The sequence below is a fragment of the Artemia franciscana genome, chromosome 14 (genome assembly GCF_032884065.1).
Source record: "Artemia franciscana chromosome 14, ASM3288406v1, whole genome shotgun sequence".
Taxonomy (NCBI): Eukaryota; Metazoa; Arthropoda; class Branchiopoda; order Anostraca; family Artemiidae; genus Artemia; species Artemia franciscana.
Genome location: NC_088876.1, coordinates 40,970,190 through 40,993,088, shown reverse-complemented (window position 1 = coordinate 40,993,088; position 22,899 = coordinate 40,970,190). Strand labels below are relative to the sequence as shown.

Genomic DNA, 22,899 nt, shown 5'->3' with positions numbered 1-22,899 from the left:
CAATTAAATAATTTTGTGTTATTTTTACTTACCACTTCGTCCTCGAAATTCAAATCCAAGTCCACACCATCTCCCACCATCACAAAAATTAAAATTAAATAAATGAAATTAATCAATTAGAATTCAACGCGAAAATTTGAAGGAAAAATAGTAAAAAATCGAAAAATTTATACGTCGCGCCATCTTTAAAACTAAATAATTTAGACGGCGATAATAATGTACCTGGAGCTAATGCAACGGGACACGTCTAAACAAAATTAACCAATCACAATTCAACACGAAGATTCGTGGTTAGTTCCGAAAGATTTCTTCCTTCCAGATCATTCCCAAAATTGTTATACTAGAATAAAGTACTGAATTGAAGGAGAGACTGATTACAAAACGCGAGTTTATTCTAAAATTCTTGGTTAATTTGGTGAGTAATATTTTGCATAGATTTTTATTGCCATAGACCTGTTATTTCAAAAGTCACAACCGGGCTTTAGTTTTGTCTTCAACTAGCCTAGGCATCACCTTGACAACATCCAAGGTGCATCTTAATCAGGATATATCCTACCCATATTTGGGCATTGTACAAGCCTTTAAATGAAAGGGTAAAATTCTAGTTAATTAACTTCTTGCTATTTAGGTTAGAAAAATGAAACTTTCAGGGATTAATATAGCCTACAGACTAAATTATGTCCTGAGAAGGTATTTTGAAGCAACTACCTCCACTCCTTCCTCTAGAGGGCCCTGACCTTTGACAATCTTTAAAAATTTGTGTGTTATAAAACTGAAACCTTGTAAAATAGATCTTCTGCTTAATTGAAGTACAACAAATTTGTTTTCAGCTTCATAACTTTGCTCAATTCCATTTTATAAGGTTTTAAAGATATGCAAATACATTTCCTAAATTTTGAAAAAAAAACATTGATCTGGCTAAAAATTCTACTCAAATAACAGGAATTGCATTTTAAGAACTAAAGGCAGAGAAAAAGCAACTAGTAACTGAAAATTAAGGTAAATGTTGTTTGGTCAAAATTTCAATAGGCTAGTTATAGACCTGTCATGTAAGCAAATTTTAGGGCCCTCTAGAGGGAGAAGGAGTGGAAGTGAGTACTTTAAAATACCTTCCTGGGACATACTATAGCCTGCAGACCCATCTCTGAAAGTTCCATTATCCTAACCTAAACCCTTTCCAAGATAGCAAGAAATCAATTAACTAGAATTTTACCAAATGAAGGTCAGCCTATATTTAGACTCAAGTTGAAATTATGATCTTAAAGTTACTGTTTCTTAGTCATCTTAATGTTCAGTTAATAAGAATGTTCAATTTACTGGCATAAGAGTTCCAGTACTTTGACAGTGCTGTGGCCTAATTTTGGATTCTTTCTTGTCAAAATGTATCTTTCATAAATAGCCTATGTAAGCTATAGCCTAATAGGTTCTTAATTGTAGACATGAATAGCCTACATTTAAAATATTTGTAAGCTAGTTCATGTGGCCATGCTATTTAAGCTGGTAAATTTATAGCAAATGATATAACTTGCTTTTGCAACTATAAAATTTGTAAAATATATTGAATAGAGAATCAAATGGTTGTCTATTGCTCTTTTTATTACAATGTTTGCATTTTAGAAGAAGAATCTTGCACACATATCACCTAATTTGGCAGTACTCATCAAGTAATTTAGCACATTCTAAATTGTAGTCAATTCATATATACTGAACCTTCAAATTAAATCAAGTTTAAATAAATATATTATAGAGTCAAATTCTTTTTAGCAAAAACCTTGCCACACTAGAACCAAGTCTGTTTTTAGAATGTGTACAATTTTTTTGTGGTATGTATATCTGAAAAAATTATGGAATACAATTTTGGACTGACTTACAAAAATACAGTTAGACTACACTGACAAACTGAGACCTTTTTGCTGAGAACTTTGTATAATTGCTTGGGAAATTTGCAGATGTTGCCATAAAATGTTTAAAATATACAGCATTTTTGTAGCCGAAAGCAAAATGCAGTCAGGTGGTACAATAAAGTGAGACAGAAACCAACAGCCACAATTTTCATGATTTGTATGCAAATTTTTGTAGGATTTGCTGAGAACTTTGTATAATTGCTGGGGAAATTTGCAGATGTTGCCATAAAATGTTCAAAATTTACAACATTTTTGTTGCCCAGAGCAAAAACTGAACTATTTTTGTTTTGAAGAAAACCAATGTAAAATCAAAATAATTATTGAAAGTTTTCTTTTTCTATCATACACCATGTTCAAAATAACTACTGTCAACTAAAATAAATTCCATTTATCTTACAACTATTTTTTAAAAGGAATAGCCAAAACCATAGTGATTTTGAAGTACCAAGGACACTGAAAATGAAATGAGATTCTTTAAATTGGTGAAGTGGAAACTCATGCATCCATTTACATTTTGAAAACTTGAAAACCCAGAACTAAATTTTTGATGAAAAAGACTACCATATGGACATAGGTAGTTTTTTGCTTAATAGATACCAAGTTTGAAACAAGTGTAAAAAATCAGTAGAAAATAAGTGAAAGTTGTGTATTATTAGTGAAAGTTGTGTCATAGGGCACTAGAAGTTAAGCTTTTCTGATTGCTTTAGCAAAAGACAAGTACTGCCATAAATCTAAACTATAAATTAATATGGATATTACTAACATTATTCAACATTAAAGCTTCATATTATTACTTGCTTACACAAAGATCTTTTCAGAAAGACCAATTAACCTATTCTATTATATTTATTCCTTTAGTTGATGGTACTTATATGATATAACCTCTACTGATCAAGTTGTTCATGCATTGATGCAGTGTAAGCTGGTTTCTTTTGCTAGTTTTTTTTCACCTTAGCATAAGAAAAGACAAAGAGAAGTGACAAAATAGATGGGAAATATATAGTTTAGGCTCTATTTGCACATTAGGGGTGGGTGGGTGTGTGTAGAGTATTTGTACAGTGTGAAGTCATAAAAAACAATTATTTTTTATCACACTTGGGTATATTTTATTAGGATTATCATGACTACATCTTGAGTGATAGTGGGTATATCATACAAGTACCTAGTTTATTATTGACCTATAAATAGAAATCCTTATTTTCTTTTTTTTAAATTCACTTCTGTTGCATAATTTGTACATATTCCCACTAGCCCATGTTTGCTCAAGACCCCAACTAAATATTATGGGTGGATTATTTATTGATTGTTGCATCACTCAACAATCAACTGCAGATAAACTTGGTGTTACAAATGTTGGTTGGGTTTGTTGGTTCCTGCTTGTCACTTTCAGGACTCAGTTGTTGCAACATGGAGAGGATTCATACAACAAAAAATCTTTTAGGTGTATCACAGACAAAAGAGAAATTGTGGAAAATCCTGGTTTTATGTATGAATAAATTAAAGGTGGAGTCATGGGTCAAAAAATATTTCCATTTTAATGTCTTTGGCACTTGAACATTTTGAAACAGTTATATCCAATACTCAATGTTTCATGACACTGGCTACAACTTCTTAATTTATGAAACCAAATTTGAATTTGTGCTTTCAAAATCATTTCACCAAAAAATAATTTCAGATCAATATGGTTTTGAAATGCTTCAATTCTCTATTCCTGTTCTTCAAATAGTTCTTGGAATTTCTTTTTCTTTGATAGAGTATTTAGAAGCTCTGTCATTCTTGTTTCCTTTCCAGCATATAGACTCATATAGCATATAGACTGTAAAGTGATCATCAGCAATGAAAATTTTGGCCCTTCTCAGCCTGTTGGCTGTGGCTTTTGCAAAAGATGACAAAAAGGACAAAGATATAGGAACTGTTATAGGCATTGATCTTGGAACAACCTACTCATGGTATGTTTTTTCTTATATATCATTATTATTTTTATTTTTTATTATTGTTCTTTATTATAAACCATTCCTGAATTCATTCTCATTGGGCAGTTTTTGTTCAAAATACGTTTTTCAACTTTTGGTTACTATGGCCTACAGTTTTCCTTTCACTATGTTGCTGCTAGATCTGCAGCCATGATTTTTTAAAACCTGTTTTTTAACTTCAAGTCACAATGGGCTGTGGGTTGCCTTTTACTAGATTGCAGTTAGAGCTGCAATAATGGTTCTAAGACTGATTGTCTACTAAGCTTGAAACTTTTTGTTTTTCTGTTTAAAATTTTTGAATTGTTGTAATCAATTGTTAAGATATATACAAATACTTTTACTGTTACCGCTTTTTTGCTCTATATGCCATTTAAAGTCAACTTCTTTATGTATAAATTTTAAATCTTTTTTTTTTCGTACATTTGTGATCAAAAATTTACTGTTAATACCTTTCGTTTAAATATAAAGCTACATAATCCACATTTATAATGAACTATATTGATCCTTTTTGTAGTTGACTTTTAGCTACTTTATGCTGTGGATTTTTCTTTACTAGATTTCAAATATATTACAATCATGATACAAATGTCCACAAATGCATTGAACTATACTGATCCTTTATATATCTTATCTATATGTTTTGCATTGGCATGCATATGATAATTTATTTAATATTTCCCTTAGTATGGGCAAGAGTTTGTTCTTCATTGTAACTCTTCTCTATTTGAAAAATAAAATGCTATCCTTTGTCATGTGGGAGACCAGGGTTCAGTTCCCCATCAGGGAGAACTTCTAATATATTTCATTTAAAGAAATATCTTAAATTTAAAATTTAAAAAAAATGTTCGTTTTAGTTACCTCTTAGCTAAAATAATGAACATGATATGAATGAACTGTAGAGTTCAGTTCCTTTGGGCTTGAGTTTGCTCTTTATTATAATGGATTCACCAATCTCTGAAGTTGCTCTTTATACTAAATATTTTAATTAGTATAGACAAGAGTTTGTTCTTTATTAAAAAGTTGAGCCAAAAATATTTGGTTCCAGGAGACAATTATAACTTTGAACTGACAGATGAAATAAAATTTCAAGTAGTTACAACCTTGAGGATTTCAAACAGCAGTACTGACTTACACTGACACTTTTTTGGATGTTTTGTATCAAATGTAAAAATTAAAGTACAAACTCTTGCAATTATCATGTCAAAGTACAGATATCCAAACAGTACAATCACACTAAAAAATATCTGTTACCTAGAATCTGTTACCATGCTCTGTTTTATATTATATACAATAGTGTTAGAAAACATAAAAACGTACACTTGTTAAAAAAATTAGTCTAAATTGTTAGAGTTAGAAAAGACTTGAACATATTTTTGTTCATAGTTGGTGTCAGAAAACATAAAAAAGGTGAACTTGCAAAAAAAGCACAATTTAGTCTAAATTACTAACCTTATAAAAGACTAGAACATATATTGTAAAATGTAAAAATTTATTCTCATAGTTAAGTGTTTATATTCTTTGTCACTGTTGGTGTCAGAACACATAAAAGAAACACATTTTATAAAATGTACAAAAACATGTTAGTATAAAAATGAATTTTTGCTATTGTTCTGTATCATCGATTGATATTTTTTTCAAACAGTTTTCACAAAAAATTATAAACTTATCCACCAGTCAACGCCTTCATTCTACTTGAAGTCGCTAAGAAGCGACATCTGTTTACTGATTTTGAGCAAGACAAAAATGTCGTATATCTTTTAGTGTTGGTGTCTTCAAAAATGGCCGAGTTGAAATCATTCCAAATGACCAAGGTAACCGAATCACTCCATCCTATGTTGCCTTCACTGCAGATGGCGAGCGCTTAATTGGTGATGCTGCTAAGAATCAGTTGACCACGAATCCCGAGAACACTGTTTTTGATGCTAAACGTCTGATTGGCCGTGAATGGAGTGAAAAAACCGTACAAAGTGATATTAAACTTTTCCCATTCAAAGTAAGCGTTGTTTTTAATTTAATAAACTTAATGTTCTAGACTTAAAGAATAATTATTTAGTAATTAATAGTAACTAATTAATTAGTTATTAATAACTAAGTGTTTGATTGTTTTAAAGCTGCTTTCAATTTTTTTTAAGACTTCCTTCAAATGTTTCCCTCTGTAATTTTTATTAACCATTTTATTGTCTTTAAGAGCATTACCAAATATAGACTTTCTTCATGAACTCTGAACAACCTGCAAAAATTCATTTATGTCACCACATTTTCATGTATATAAAGGGGAGGCGGCAGTTATTTAGTTCGCCCATTGATTATTTGCACTCGAGCCTTTTTTTATTGTGTAATGTCAACTAAAAACAGTCATTTTACAGGGAAACGAATTTTTAATAGTTGGTTTTGTTAATTGGATAGATTATTTAACTTGATTGTTTATATTCAGGCTATTAGTACTTTGGCCTTGTTTTAATGTCTTGTGTGTCAACCAGAAAATGCTAATTTACTGATGAATTTCTTCTTCTTTTTTTTCAAATGTCAGGTAGTTAATCAGATAGATTATTAGTAAATTGTGCGCACTAAACTTTTGTATCCCTTCCAAAATAAAATGCTCATAGGTTTATTCTCCAGTCCCAGTGTGTTTTTTTATATATTTATTTCCGATTGTTAAAAATAAAACTCTGAATTTCAACTTAAAAGAATTTTTTTTTAAATTATTATTTTCTTCGTTTTTCTATATTGAAAGATTGTCCTTCTATGCTAGCTATACTATTTTTTACCAACAGGAAAGAGCAAATGTTCTTGATAGATGTTATATCCAAAGCACATCATATCTGGTCCATTTTTGAAACATATTGCTCTGCATACTAATAGGAGATTATATAATTAACATTATTTAAATGTTTTTGAAAATCATGAGCCACAATTGTCTTCATTATCAATTGGCAAGTTTTCATGCCCTAGCAGTTTTTTCTTTTTTTATTATAATTTTATTCATAGTTATGTTAACATGAAATTTTGAATATCCAGGCAAATATTTTGTCCTCAAGTAATTCCTAATTAATGATTCCTGTCGGGCAATTTGTTAATTTCCAATCGTTTTAGTATAAAGAAAGATTTTTGGCGTATGATACAATAATGATACAATAATTTAATGATTCTACGATTAGGAATTTTCGGGCTCACAATCCAAAAGTTCCTTTTAGGGAAAAAAAGCGTTTTGGAAATTTTTGAAATTTTATTAAAAGTCAAAAAGGGATTCCTTTCTAAACATGTCCTTGAATGAAGGCATAATCTTACATGATCAGTAAATGTCTTTAACACCTAGCCAATCCTGTGAGGCCATGAAATTATGTAGCCAAAGCCAATTTTTCTTTTGATTACTTCTACATTCAGAGTCCTGTTGGTTCCCAGTCATAAAAATACAACCTTTTTTTGCCTCGTGGCTGGAGAATCGAGTTGAAACTTTTACTATTTTTTTGTTGGGGGAGGGAGGCTAAAGACTTCAGTTTTTGTTTAGGGGATAGGAGTAAACTATTTCCTCACAGTTTTCAGAAAACATTATGTGCTACTTTTCTTCTTTTTTATACTTTTCGTGCTGTAAGATCTTTGCCAGGTTCTTTAATAAATCCTGTTTAATTAATCACCACATCATGGTAAGCTTTCGCTTGTCATGTAGTTGGTATGAGCATCCGGTTAATTTTATTTTGACTTTGTTAGGTGATTGAGAAGAGTAGCAAACCCCATATCCAAGTGGAAACGAAGCAAGGCACTAAAGTTTTTACTCCTGAGGAAATATCTGCCATGGTTCTTGGTAAAATGAAGGAAGTTGCAGAGGCTTATTTGGAGAAAAAAGTGACACATGCTGTGGTAACTGTACCCGCCTACTTCAATGATGCCCAGAGGCAAGCCACTAAAGATGCAGGTAAGATTATTAGCTTTTTCTGCCATTGACGGGCACTTTCAATGACCTTGCAAGTAGGTCCTGATTTGACAGTTTGATTTTTGATGATTTTCACACTGAAGATGTATGTATTTCTTCTTTTAAGTATGATTTATGCTCTCTCCTAAGTGTGAAATGGGCGGAAGGCTTGTAATAGACCCGGGAATTTATGTTGACCCTCCTCTTAAGTTTTAAGTTTAAACTTTTATAAATTTAATAGTATGTTTCATGGAGTCAAGTTAAAAAAAAGAATATGGATGTCGAATAAAACAATATGTAAGCGTCCTTTGGTGGGTCTCAGTAGGAAGTTTTCCCTTCTACCCTTTCCTGTTCTCTTTTTCTCACAAAATTCCCTCCAGAATTCTAAGATCTGCATATTTCTTTTCTTATTTCAAACACAATTGATCCTCTCTGTGAATGGGAAATGGGCAATAAGCTTTGGCCCTGGAAATGTGTTGGCTATTCTCATAATAAGCGTTCTTTGATGATTTGTGACTGGAAATTTTTTATTCTTCTTTTTCTTGTGCTTACAGGTTGGGTATGAATTATATCCAACCAGTTATTCCACAAGAATATTCGAAATGATAATCTTATTATTGATTACACACTTCTTACTAATGTGTAGTTAACTGTGTGTTTAGGTATATTGGTAATACTGTTTTTTTAAGGTTAGTGTCCTGTTTTTGTTTATTTACCCCAAAATTTGAATTTGTCCCTTCGGGGCTTTGAAAATAACTTTAAATATATTATCATTTAGTACTATTAATATTTTCTTTGTTTATATTAGCCTACTATTTCTTACTTATTTATATTACAATTTATTTATATTACTCATTATTGATATTAATTAATTATAAATAATATGCTTCAAAAGTAGTAATCTATTATTGCAAATAACAATACAGTTTTCCAAATATCTCTCTCTGGCTTGCATATTGGAATTAATCTGAGGATTTATTGAAAGAAGGAAATGATAGAGCATTATGTCAAATTTATCAAATTCATTTGTTCCTCTCTCGTATGTATATTCCTCATTATGTATTATTAGCTAGATTAGTGCTAGTATATTTGTTGGACTTTTGTCAAATATACTATAATCTTCTATATGCTTCTTATATGGGCTATAATCTTCTTGTGAGAAGTTTGTGTTGTGCTAAATATTAGTTTATATAATTGACAATGGCGGTCAGGATCGTATCTAGGATTTTTTCTAGGGGGAGGGGTACTGAAAAACGCATCAAATATTTATTTAAACTAATTTATGTTGCTTTTTTTGAGTCGCAAAAACATTTTCTAGGGACGGGTTCAACCCCCCCCCCTGTTTATGGCCTTGATGCTGTTAAATTTGAAAACGGTCATGTGACGTTATATTTACAAAACATTCGGTAACCTGTTTGGTGACTTAACGCTTTGGCATTATCAAAGTTCGTTCAGTAACTTCAAAAACATTAATGTGATGTTATGTAATGATCACCTGAATCCTCAAAGTGGATATGTTGTCATCAGTCATCACATTGTCAATGCAACTTTTCAGTGTCATTAATATCGGCTTAGTTTTCTCCCAGGGGATATTACACAAATTAAGATCAGGACTTGTCACAAACTACCTACAAAATATAAAAAAGCAGCGAAAACCTTTAATATAAATTCTTACATGAAAAGAAAATCTTGTTTCAGTACAAATAACATACTTTAATAAAATATAATGTTACAAAACCGAGACATTTTAAATCGAACAAGAAGATTTGGCCACAGTTGCGCTAAAACCCGATGATTAAACATAAATATAGTTTCTTTTTGGCAGCTGAGTTTCCCCATTAATCAATAGAAAGAAAAAAATAATGCCTTGACCTGCAAATTTGGTTGATTTCTGTTTCGGTTCTGTGCTGAAAAATTCGTTGAAAAATCGCTTTAGTTAAAGAATGTATTATTTAATACACAATACCAGTGCAGTTATTGAATGGCACTTATTTTATCGGTAGTTTTTGTCATTTTGATTGTCAAGGTAAAATGCCTACATAATATACCATTATGAAGCACCACTCTAATTTTCGATTGACATTTCTTCAGATAGGTGTTTAAAGGCCAGGATTTTTAATATGACATTGTTTGGTCATTTTGGCTTTGCTTAATTTACAAAAAACATGTTTGAAAACTTAAAATAGCATGCATTTATTTGCCCCTATTTTCCAGGTGTGATTGCTGGCCTGACAGTTATGCGTATTATTAATGAACCAACTGCCGCTGCCATTGCTTATGGCCTTGATAAGAAAGAAGGAGAGAAAAACATTCTTGTGTTTGACCTTGGTGGTGGCACTTTTGACGTCTCATTGCTAACAATCGACAATGGAGTTTTCGAGGTGGTTTCTACAAATGGAGATACTCATCTGGGCGGTGAAGATTTTGATCAAAGAATTATGGAGCATTTTATTAAATTGTACAAGAAGAAGAAGGGAAAAGATGTTCGCAAAGACAACAGAGCTGTTCAAAAACTACGACGTGAGGTTGAAAAGGCTAAGCGTGCCTTGTCTTCTGCGCATCAAGTAATTTTCTTTTATTTCCTTTACTTTCTTTTAATTTCACCTGTACTATTGCTTTTTAAAACCTTTTTCTTATAATTATTACTGCTTTTTCATATTTCTTTTGGGCTTTTAAGTTTTACCTTTTTCTATTACTTTCTGTTATTGTACTTTTTCTTATTATTTTATTTTTTAGTATTTCTTTTTTTATCTTATTTCTTATTGCTTCCCTTATCGTTTCAAAGCATTTTTTTTGTTCTCCAGAGTTGATTGTCATGGACGAGATTGCTAAAAAATCGCGTTTAGTTAATGTTCTCGCTCTGTTTGTTGGTTCAGTTGTAATTATTAATACATACTAAAAAAAATTCCTAATAAAACAAAGATAAACTTACTTAATTTTTATTATAATTCATATTAATTTGTTAAGGGATATTTACTATTTAAGCCTGAGTGGTATAACTAATCGATCAATTTTGACAACGATGATGGATCTAAAGCCACTGTGGTAGGGATAGATGGGCTGTATTAAGATTCAAGATTTTTATTCAAACTTCTGTACAACACACAATATAAAAAAAGGGTCAAGCCGGAGACACAAGGTCGATTGACAAAGACCCGGTATAACAATATAGATCACTTATTTGACAAAAAAAGGAAATAAAAACAAATGAATAAAATAAACATAAATAAATCCACGACTCACCACTAGACGGGAACCCACCCACAAAACAACTGACACTTGGAAAATATCAATCCGAAAAACAATACAAAAACAGTGTGCAAGCGAGGGTGACCGATGACAGGCAACTTATTTGAGAAAAAAAAGAAGAAAAATGAGCCCACCTTATCAACATCAAACAAACAACTATTTACTTTAAGATTTTTTTTTTGTCACTGATTCTTGAGCTTATTTATAAGGATAGAATGAAGTTGCTTTTTTATATTTGGAAGAGATTTACTGTAGTCAATATATGGTAGATAAAGATGCCATGATCGTGAAATATGGCGAGAACCGTGATATTTCAGTGGTTAATTTCAGGTGCTGCATTCTCCATTTATTACAGGTTTCATAAACATGGTCAGGTTGCTCAGGGAAAAAATTTTTCGTACGAAAGTACGAAGGAAGTTCTAAGCGGTCATATTTTACCTTGAATAAAAAAGAATGAAGAGTGAATAATTCTGAAACAGGCAAAATATTAGTTAATAAATATATAGTTTCAGTTTTAGGTTTATTTGGATAGGAAGAAGGCGACGGTAAATATCTTTGCAAAATTTGAAGAGCCCGGTTTTGAAGAGTGTATCGGTTTTATATGATATTTGAATGTTGCCAAATAAATCAGGGGACAATAAGTAATATGGGAATGCACCAAGGCAAAATAAATGAGTTTTAGAACTTCACAGGGGAAAAAATGCTGAAGCCTCCTTATTACACCAACTCCTTGGGCGAATTTAACGCGTGATCTATTACGATGTTCTTTATAAGATAGATTTTCATCAATAGTTATACCAAGATACCGGAGTGAAGTTACCTTTTGAGTTCGAATTGAATTTGTTTAGCCATCCATAATCAGAACGTATTTCCTTCAAGTAATTAGGGTTAGAATTGTGAGCGACATAAAGAATTACCAACTCTCTCAAAAATACCCGAGCATCCCAATTTCTATTTACCACTCTCAGAAAAGTTAACTTCACGAAAAATCTTTAACCTATTTCAAACGAAATTATGATTCAAGACGTTTCGTCGTTATAACCATTTTTTGTAATAGGCTCAACCTTAGTTGAAGTTTTCTCAATAGACTTAGAGCTTTTCTTTGGGCGGGGGGAGGGGGGTTAAGAATTGTCCAATTGTTGCGCAAGAAAAGCATTTGCAGTCATTTTTCTATAATCTAGTATCCAATTGTTATTATTGAAAGAAGGTTGTTGGGGCTTTCAATTGGGGGTTGTAAGGGGGTTAGACTGTTCTGTTATTCCAGCAATTCGAGTTTTTTTTTTATTCTTGAATTGTGATAGCTGAATCTTTAATTTGATTTTTTTTTTCTTGAATCATAGGATTATCTTTGAATTTACTTGCTGTTTAATTGATGTATCAGCATTAATTTCAGCGAAGCCGAAATAAAAAATATAAGTATGTCTTCCTAGTATTAACAACTTTTCCCACTTCAATTGGATAAATTTTGAGTTGAGTGCGCAGTTCAACTGTTTCACCCTTTCGATTATCATCATCAATTTAATAAGATATGCCATAAATAGGGCTTATTCAGGATAGTTTTCTTATTTTTCATGCTACGAAACTGGCTTGTCGAACTGAAGTCTAATCAAAAGAGTAGGTAGATTAAAAGAGGAAAAGGCACTTGTATAAAAAGAAAGTACTAATGCTACCTAGCATTTGGTGTTTCGTCACGTTTTTTAACTTCTCAATTATGTTTTTTTTTTTTTTTAACTTTTTTTAATTGAGATCAGACACTTATCACTACACTAATTTTGCCTATTTATTGGCAAGTGCTAGTTGGAGATAGTGAATTTTTCTGTGACAAGAGCGGTAGTTTCCACTCTTATACAATTTACCCATACCCTTTGGTCCATACCTTACTTGTGACTTAAAAATTTTAGTAGGTATATTTTTTCATATTACAGCATTATTATAAAACTTCAGGTATTTTGGAAAATCCTTATCCTGAAAGAATAATACATAAGTGAAGTGATACTGGTCACTTCGGGACTAATGGGACATCCTGGATTTTCAGAGTAGATTGTAGCATTGGGTTGCAATATCCCGGTTAATATACGAGCTAGAGTTTATATACTGAGTTCACTGCCACATCACATTCTGAAGTACCCATTAACTGTAAAGATATGGTTATAAACGTTGGTTTTCTTTCAGGTTAGAATTGAAATAGACTCATTCTTCGAAGGTGATGATTTTGCTGAAACCCTGACCCGAGCAAAATTCGAGGAACTTAATATTGACCTCTTTAGATCAACTTTGAAACCGGTTCAAAAGGTATTGGAAGATGCTGAAATGAAAAAGACTGAAATTGACGAAATTGTCCTTGTTGGTGGCTCCACTAGAATTCCTAAGATACAGCAACTCGTTAAAGGTGAGAATTTATTTATTTTGTTTATGTATCTTGTATCTTGATTTTTATGTCTATGTTTATGATATTGTATAAAGCTTTCTAACATTATATTATATTTAATAAATTAATTATACCTTAATACGGTATTATGGGTATGTAATTATTATTTTTTTTTTGAAGTATTGTGAAATAAAAATATATCAAAATTCGTATGCAAAATAAGGTTAGCAGAATTCTTAAGTTTTAACATGACTAGCCTTTGTGCTGCTAATCCTTTTCTGGCAAACTTCACTTTTAATCCTGTACTAGATTTTGTTTATGATTTCTTTCAGTGAATTCCAGACTCATTTTGTAATATTAATAATCATTTAATTCCGCTAAAACTATCATTATAGCTAATTCAAAATAGTTGAACTGGCATTTATAGAAAATTCTGAAGGCCCGTCTTATTTAAGAAAATTAACTAAACATGTATTTATCGTAAAAATGTTGTTGTTGTAGTTTGTAAGATATATTTACGTGACCGTAGGATCGGTAAGGTAGTTCGGAAAACTGATATGTCATCTGTGTAATTATAAGAATATAGGGATATGAAACGATTAAGGACAAAACATAAGATCGGTATTTTTTTTACGGCAATATCTCCACAAATATTACAAGCTAATAGCCTCTGTAGGGGTTTAATTGTGATTGTCAGTGCAGGATCTCTGCTCATTCGTCTTACTTAAATGTCTTACTTTCGTCTTGCTCATCACACGTCGTACTAACGGTGTAAAAAATTAGTTGTACGTCAAAGGAGCTACAGAAATTCAGTAAATATTGAGATCTACTCTCACTAAATCGCTTATGCTTTCTTCTTTTTTGCTTGTAAGAAATGATCTATGACACCCTTTTCAGTACTTCGCTCCTGTCTTGAAATCCGCTATTTATTTTGAAGTTTTGTAATTTTTTTACCAAAATAATTCCGTTGGGAAGGGGAGGAGTATCAAAGGAGGGAAGAAAAAGTAGTTTGTCTCCCGGGGACTTTGTCTAGCAGTATCAAATAAGCCTTTTTTGTCTCTATTTTTTCTATTGTCTACAAGGATTTTCCAATTTTCTTTTTTCAGAGTTTTTCAATGGCAAAGAACCCAGTCGCGGCATTAATCCCGACGAAGCTGTAGCATATGGCGCTGCCGTCCAGGCTGGAGTTTTGAGTGGTGAACAGGAGACTGGGGATATTATCCTTCTTGACGTGAATCCCCTGACTATGGGCATTGAAACTGTAGGTGGAGTGATGACCAAATTGATTCCCAGGAACACAGTAATCCCAACGAAGAAGTCGCAGATTTTCTCAACAGCTGCCGATAATCAGAACACAGTCACCATTCAGGTGTTTGAGGGCGAACGTCCAATGACCAAGGATAATCATCTTTTGGGAAAGTTTGACCTGACAGGTATCCCTCCTGCGCCACGTGGCGTCCCTCAAATTGAAGTGACTTTTGAAATTGATGCTAATGGAATCTTACAAGTAAGTGTTTTTTCTTCTTTCATGATTCTCTCTGGGTAACCTGTTTAGATATTTGAACCTGCCAAGAAAATTACAGACTTGAATTACAGCAGCGATCTTTTACCGTTATAACTATCTACCCTTTTTTTGTTTTTATGAAGCTATTATTAAAAGAAAGCGCGACTTGAAATCGAATTTTCATTCGATTATGGAGCGATCAATTCAGCTTAAATTGTGTTCATCTTGTGACATATTGGGATAAATTCTTTTGATTTCCTATCTCTTCATAAAAGAAAGGATAAAAGAAAGAAAAAAAGTTGAAAGCCTTTTAGAGGTTGACAAAACATGTTTTTTATTCGTGGTTGCAATTGTTGCATTCCTTATTTGTGGTTGCTATTTTTTTTAGTATTTTTAGAAACTGGATAGGAAAAAGGCTAAAATATATATATATATATATATATATATATAAAGGGTTATATAAATAGATAGATGTTAGATAGAGATGAAGAGTTTTTGTGAACTTTATACAGTCGAGTATACACTATCCACATGCTATAAATATTGTTGTATTTAATTATCAATTTGATTAAGTAGTTATTACTAGTCATTTAATGAAAAAGAAGCTGATTACCGATATAGTATACACATCCTTTTGTATTTTGGTATTAACTATATTTTTATATATAGTAGTATATAAAATATACTGTAGTGTTCAATTTGTATCATGTTTTCCAGTGACATTCTGACTTGGTTGCTGAGTCATAATGCTTTTGAACCGACTGTGACGTTTAGCAGCAATTTTTCTAGAATTTATTCTTTTACGTGTCAATTTGTTTCATACAAATGATACATTTTTGTCTATTGGATTAATTTAACGCACTATATTTACTTTTCAATTATCAGTAAATGATGCTCGTATGATAACCCCCTACCGCTCTAGTAGTTCATTCATTGACGCATTATAGAACCGGTTTTTTTGGTAGTTTCTTTCAGCTTAGCGTGAGACAAGACAGAGAGAAGTGACAGAATAGATGGAAAATACGTAATTTAGGCTACATATTTACACATTAGGTGGGGGGGAGGGGTAAAGTATTTGGACAGTGTGAAGTTAGAAAACAGTTCCAAATATGCACATTTTGCATGCAGACCTGCCATACTCCCCCGCCCTCCCTAATGTGCAAATACATAGCCCATTTTTTTCTACAGTACTATATTTTCATCTTACCTATTTATATATATTAGGTATATTTCATATTTCATTAGGTTATATTAGGTATATTTCATTAGGATTTAGCTTCGGAGAGACATTAGGAGAATATGAGGGAAGGGCTATATCATAGAAGTACCCAGGGATTAAGTATACAATTTTAATTATTTAATTTGAACAAAACCAGTTATAACAACAAAATATACGTAAATCTTTCGTCTTTATCTTTGAAAACTGTAATTGTACTTTTATTTTTTCCTAGTGTTCGTGTTTTACTTTAATTACTTTTTGCTTTTTTTAAGTTTTTTTTTCACTTAAATACTATTTCTAAATAATTTTAATTTTGTTTGCGAATAACAATTAAAAGTTAATTTATTAAATATTATTTTAGTCTAATTCTAAATGGTTTTTTAATAACTTTTTGAAAGCATCTAATGAGGAATCAGTAAATTATCTTGTTATATTTTGTGTTCTATCTTGCCTCAATATCTCCTAAGTCACTTATGCTGATGACTTTTTTAACATTAGTCCAACTTAGGACAGAATTTCCTAAACTTTTCAAAAACTACAAGCGGAATATTTAAAATCTGGTCTTGAATTTAACGATGCTAAGTCTATAGTTGTGCTTTTTAACTGCAAGGGTCCACTTCCTCGTGAAATTGTGCTTGGGAATTCAAAGATCTGCCCGTCTGACCAAATCCCCTTGGGTGTTCCCACTAGAAACACCATTTGTTATACTCGGCATCTCACAACAGAAGTCATTCAACGAGCATATCAGCTGCCTATGCTTCCATAGTCTCTGCTGAGCTTTGTTTCAATCGACATTATCCCGAAACACTGTACAATACTGTTGTTCTCTCCCACATCCTCTGTATTGCACCCTTCTGGAACATTTATACAAATCTTTATAAATTGAAAATTTGTTCCACTTTTTTCCATTTTGCAAAATACCTACTTAGATTTGCAATTTGGACATGCAATTCAAAACTCATCAAGTCACCACATTGCAGATCCTATTATAGCTAAAACTTATGAAGAAACACGACCACGAGATTTTGAGACCTCCTTGGAGCCACCGTCTTCAATTGTAGTTACCTTGTCATAGTTGTATAGCGATATTTTGGTTCTTTTTATTTGTCTTTGTAGTGCTCCGTCATTTTCTTTTTGTACAAAGATGAATTTTCAATAAATAATAACAATAATTCGTGATTGGTGCATGGTTATTGATTACTTTAAGCTTTTTTTCTACTTTTATGTATTTACCTGTACATTTGATTATGTTTAATTTTAATCACCAGTTTACAGCTTTTGTCAAATCGATTGGCTCCTTTTTTTGCCAAATATCTACTTTTATTTCCTCTGAAAGTGTTGGAAAAATGAGCTTTTCATATTGAGCCTTTCATTTCATAATTCATGATTTTTGGGACTTTTCGTTTTTCAAACGAATAGCTTTCATTGACAGTCTAGAAACTTTAGATTCAATTTTCAGTTTATCTATTGTCATAAAAAATGTATTTCCTATTACTAGACGCTTTTTGATTCGCTGCAGCTAATGGGGAGTTTCTGTAGTGTCAAAATCATCCGAAAAATGTAAAATCGTCGTCTAGAACCGTCCGAAAACTGAATTTATTTCCCTGAAAGTATTTTTCTCTTTTCTTTGGTTGTAGCCGAGCCTGATATCACGTATCTTCAGCTAGTGTCTTCGCAACAGCGACATTAGACGCCTTTTCGTTTACAGATTCGGTACTTGTTAATTATACAGAACACACCCAAGAAGTGAAGTTAGGTTTATTCTAATGAAATATACCAAAATGTGAGGAAAATACAATACTTTATTAACAAAATTGTGGAGAGCGACCCGCCAAGAACTTAGTATACCTAAATACCTAACCTAGCCAAAATACCAACTCTATTATATTAAATATTTAATTAAAATATACCTATAACATAGTATTTTCACTGAGCCTAAGTTAATTGTCTCCGAATACAGATAGCTAAACCGGTTTTTGTCAGATTTTGCAGAGCAAAGTTTTGAGTGTATTTTGAATTATTAACAAATACCGCGAAGTCTTAATTTAAAATATTTATAAAAGCCATTGGTTTAAAACTTTCTGCACTTACTGGGGCGATCCACTTTACCTATGTTTTATTTTCTAGGTTTCGGCTGAGGATAAGGGAACTGGGAATAAGGAAAAGATCACGATCACAAACGATCAGAACCGTCTCACCCCTGAAGATATTGAACGCATGATCAAGGACGCCGAACGTTTTGCAGATGAAGACAAATCTCTTAAAGAAAAGGTGGAATCTCGCAATGAACTTGAATCGTATCTTTATTCATTGAAGAATCAGATTGGTGACAAGGATAAACTTGGAGCAAAGTTATCAGATGATGATAAATCCAAAATTGAAGAGGTAAATAAAAATTCTGGAAACTACGACTCCTCCCCTACTCGAAATGTGTCTTTGACTTGTAAATTTGTTTTCAAAAAATCTTAGCCTGTATCAACCCCTCCCCCCCCCTCCGAACATTTTTGTTGTTCTCCTCACCCTATTCTAAATTTCTCTATAATGTGTGGATACTTTGGCTACAGCAAAATTTTAAAATGTGATTCATTCCATTTATGGTATCAAAATGCCTTGGAGTGCCAAGGGCATCAAAATAAAAAAATGTTTCACCCCTCCCACCCCCGCGTGGCTCATCTTCGGCTTATTCATTACCGAAAATTGTGGTTTCCATTGATTATTTTTTGGTTGATTCAAAATCGGGTTCTTTTTAGGGCAGTACCATATTTTCGTAAGGGTTGTCACTTTGAACCAATAAATTTCACAAGGCTGTTCTCCCCAACAGTTCAAACATCTGCGATGTATTTACTTCCCAAAATAACTGCACCTTCTTAATCTCTTTGGTGCTTTTTTTGAATTGGGTGCAGATGTTTTTTTGCTGATTATTACCTCGGCTTTTTATAGCTCATGCTGCTACAAACAAATCGTATATGGAGGTCTTTACCACCAAAAATAGTCTTGTCGTTTTTTCAATTTTATTAATGTCTATTATATGGTTGTGTGAGTTGCCACTTAACCAATTCAAACAATCGGAATTAATTTTCTCTGTCCTTGGTACTTTAAAGGTTCATAAACTACTGGGGGTTTAATAAACTATTGTTGGGGGGTCTACATTGTTTTAGTGGCGTTTCTTTTTTAAGCCTAAACCTATCGGTATGTTATGTATAGCCTAAAACTGATTGCTTCTACTCACACTTAGGTCACATACCTAATCACCTTAGGAATGTGACCTACTCTTATGAAATTATGAAGATTTAGACTAATATTTCATTCAATTTGACATCCTTGATTCAATGCTATTATTGAATACCCTGTTTAATAGACCAACGTTAATAGCTTGTTATATCGTGCTCCAGAAGAACTTAGTCAATATCATTATTTTACTAATTGTTTCCCAATTTGACCAATTATTTGGTCATTATTTCCTGATAAATTTGAGAATTTAGAAACGGTGGTAGACGGATGTTCAAATTTTCTGTACCAAACAAGTTTTGAGCAAGTGGAGTAAGATATATGTGAAAGAAATTTTACAATTTCAAATGGTACTGGTATTACAAGTTACGGAGAAAATCACAAGTATAGGAAATTGAGGAGCTCTAGAAGGGTCCAGAAAATTTAAATTTGATTTTTTTAATATGTTTTGTAAGATGATCAAGATATCCACATCCTATCAGCAAACGCCAGCAATCCAATGACACGTTGTAGAAGTGTTTTGCCAATATTGTCAAATACAGAGGTTTTGCTAGTCAAAGCTGGGTATGCCCACGCTTGATCTTCATCACTTGAATCTACTGCATATTTTTCTTGTTTACTTTTCAGTTATCATTTATTTGCTAGTTTTTTTTTATATTTGCCCTATTCATTTTATTGTTGTGTTTTACCATCTTCATTTCCCTTTGGCTGTTTTAAATTCTATTATCTTTATTGCCATTTTTCTATCTTTAATTTACTATTTTATTTCCCTTTTAGACATCCTTTATTTGCTAGCTCCCGATATTCTCTCCCTCTATTTTACTTTTGTATATTTATTGTTTATACTGTCTAATTTAAAACGAAATGTAAAAAGGGGGTAGGGAGAAGCGTTTTTGTAGGTCTCTTTATAAAGGGTTGAATTTTAATTGAGAAATTCCAGGAACATTATCTATAAGTACTATTATTAATTTTTCTTCTATTGTCATTCCATTCCTTCCTCTGAAGGGCTTTGGATTTGATATTAAAATAAACAGTTCTTTTGGTCATTTCTCTTTTTTACAAAATTCTTTACAAAATTAAATTTAATGCAAAAATTTGTTCAGATATCTGATTTCTTTTATGTTTTTCTCGTATCGATACTTTCAAAGGTCTTGATGTTTTTAATATCCGTAAATTTATCTTGTGCACAGTGAGAACCAGAAGACTTATTTTGCCTAAGGTTATTAGCACGTTCTTAATTTTACGTGTAATTTTTCGTAAAGCTATTTTGATGCTCTCTTATGGTTGACTAGTTCACTATCGGTCAATAACTGAGTTTCAACTCTATCCGTGTACCAAACTGCATTTTTGAAAAATCAAATGATTTAAAGGTTTTAAAGGTTAAACATATGTTGAAAACAGGTTAAATCGTTGAAAAACCGACAGTTTTTCCTAATTTTTGAAACTATTTACGGCCGTAAGCTTTTCGCAAATTTGCTTGTTTCAGGGGGATTTCAAATACATAAATAATACGACCAGACCATAAAATAAACTAGTTCAAATTCGCATTAAGAGATTTGCAAAATGTTTCAAAAACTGTTACAAATTTTACTAACTGTTACAAATTTTAGCTTCATGTTACTCTATAACATACTCGTATTGTTAGTTTTATGGAGTAATCGGATATTGATCCAACATCGAACATTGTAATCGAAAACGAGTAATCGAACATCGATACATGATACTTTTAAGTATTGCCCATCCCTAGCATCAAATAGTCTATCTGTAGCTAACGAAATTGCTATTTTAGGTGGTCGAAGAGAAGATAAAGTGGCTAGAAGATAATCAAGATAACGAGGCATCAGAATTCAAACGGGTGAAAAAAGAAGCTGAAGATATAGTGCAACCGATTATCGCAAAACTCTATCAACAAGGTGGCGGTGCTGGCGCTGAGATGCCTGAGGAGGAAGGTGAACGGGACGAACTTTGATATGAATCACGTTGCTTTAGGAGGTTTTGTGTCGTAATTTATTTATTTCTATGGATTCATTCCAGTCAAACGTGAATGACAGTTAAAGATGAAGGTGAAAAGAGTATTTTGTTTGTGAAACAGCTGATATCTAGGATAGTTTTCTTTGCGATGTTTTGGAACTAAGTTGTATTATTTTATTACAACATTTTTGCATACATAATTTTCACATCACTTTTCTCTTTTTGGATCAATAGGTTTACTTCTTTAAAAGGCTCTTCCAAAAAGATGAATTATATACTGAAGATTCTGTAATTAAATCTTAGTCACTGCAATGCAATTCTAAGGACATGCATAGAGGGAGTGGGATAGAGTACTTTGGATGCTCGAAATATCCAGATGATTACCTTGACATGTTATTTTCATTTAATTCACTGTTTTGTTTCCTCCCCTCTCTTGCACTGTCTAAGTATTAAGCCCCTGTGTACGCGTCCTGTGTTGGACGTAATAATCTGCGAATCGACGATACTCACTTCAACTCTTAATTAGGATCACAATTCGGAGAAAGGCTTGTGATAAAGTTATGGAAGATTGGTTTCTTCCTTTTTGAGAATTGACGTTGTCATCCCCAGATAGTCCAAGGAAAGAACGCCTATACATTTTTATCTTGGGATTAGTACCAGTTTTTTTTGTAACTTATACAACTAATTTGTAAAAAACAAAACGACGTTGAATAGAGCTCCCACTAAACTGTATTCTTATTATTTCAGTCTTTAGGCCATGTTTGTATTTACTTGGGCTATTTGTGAACATTATAATATAATTTAAATGTACTGCATTATTTCACCATAGACTGGGCTTATTTGAATCTGCCCAGGGCTCAGACATAACGCCGTTGTCAAAGCCTTTAGATTTAGTTTTAAAATTTAGGCTAAATTTAACTTCTGCAATTCATAAGGCGTTACTTGGTAGGCACCAAGGACGATTAAAATGAAGTTGGAACATTTGAATTGGTAAGGTGGACACTTGTACAACCATATCTATTTAAAAAAAAAACTTTGAGATAATTTTTTTCAAAAATACCAGGTATGGTTTAGGTAGTACTGGCCATCAAAAGCGGAATATACAGCAAAAAAAACGTGCTTAAAAAGTATGTCGTTGAAAAAATTAAGGTGTAGCTGTCTTTCGAATCAACGGATTATTCATGCTGATTTTTTTTTTCATAATTAAATGCGACAGAAAAAAACAACAACTTTCTCATGCTGACCAATGGTCTGCGCAGTGCAGGTACAGATCTGCTGATTCTCTGCGTTCGTCCGGGAGTGCAATGTGTGTTGAGGGGAGGACTCCCGTTTTGAGCTAGGTCGACTCTTGGCTAGGCTTAGAAAGTCACACCGGTGACCCACGTTCTAAACCAAATAACTAGGACCCGAACGCCGTCCTGAGAGACAAAGGATTTCAAGCCCAGTGCAATTTAGTGTTGCAACACTGACGAAAATATAATACTGCCCTAAAAACTTCATGATTTTGAAAGAACCTACAGAAAAATTGCACAAAATCGCAGTTGTCAGGTATGAAGAAACCTAAGATGGCCTG

At 32.4% G+C, this 22,899-nt stretch overlaps 1 protein-coding gene across 2 annotated transcripts; it reads left to right on the top strand.

Annotated features, from left to right (window-relative positions):
- The first annotated feature begins 241 nt into the window (after positions 1-241).
- Positions 242-21,537, top strand: LOC136035715 (endoplasmic reticulum chaperone BiP). Of its 2 annotated transcripts, none has more exons than XM_065717667.1 (9): positions 242-415; positions 3,696-3,853; positions 5,639-5,870; positions 7,586-7,790; positions 10,002-10,351; positions 13,209-13,425; positions 14,511-14,911; positions 18,255-18,512; positions 21,145-21,537. In XM_065717667.1, exons 2-9 carry the CDS (start codon positions 3,741-3,743, stop codon positions 21,322-21,324), a joined length of 1,956 nt encoding a protein of 651 aa, XP_065573739.1. In that variant the 5' UTR covers positions 242-415; positions 3,696-3,740; the 3' UTR covers positions 21,325-21,537. The 2 variants fall into 2 exon arrangements, with proteins under 2 accessions (XP_065573739.1, XP_065573740.1); XM_065717668.1 differs by having other exon boundaries at positions 278-415; positions 3,713-3,853.
- Positions 21,538-22,899: the final 1,362 nt, after the last annotated feature.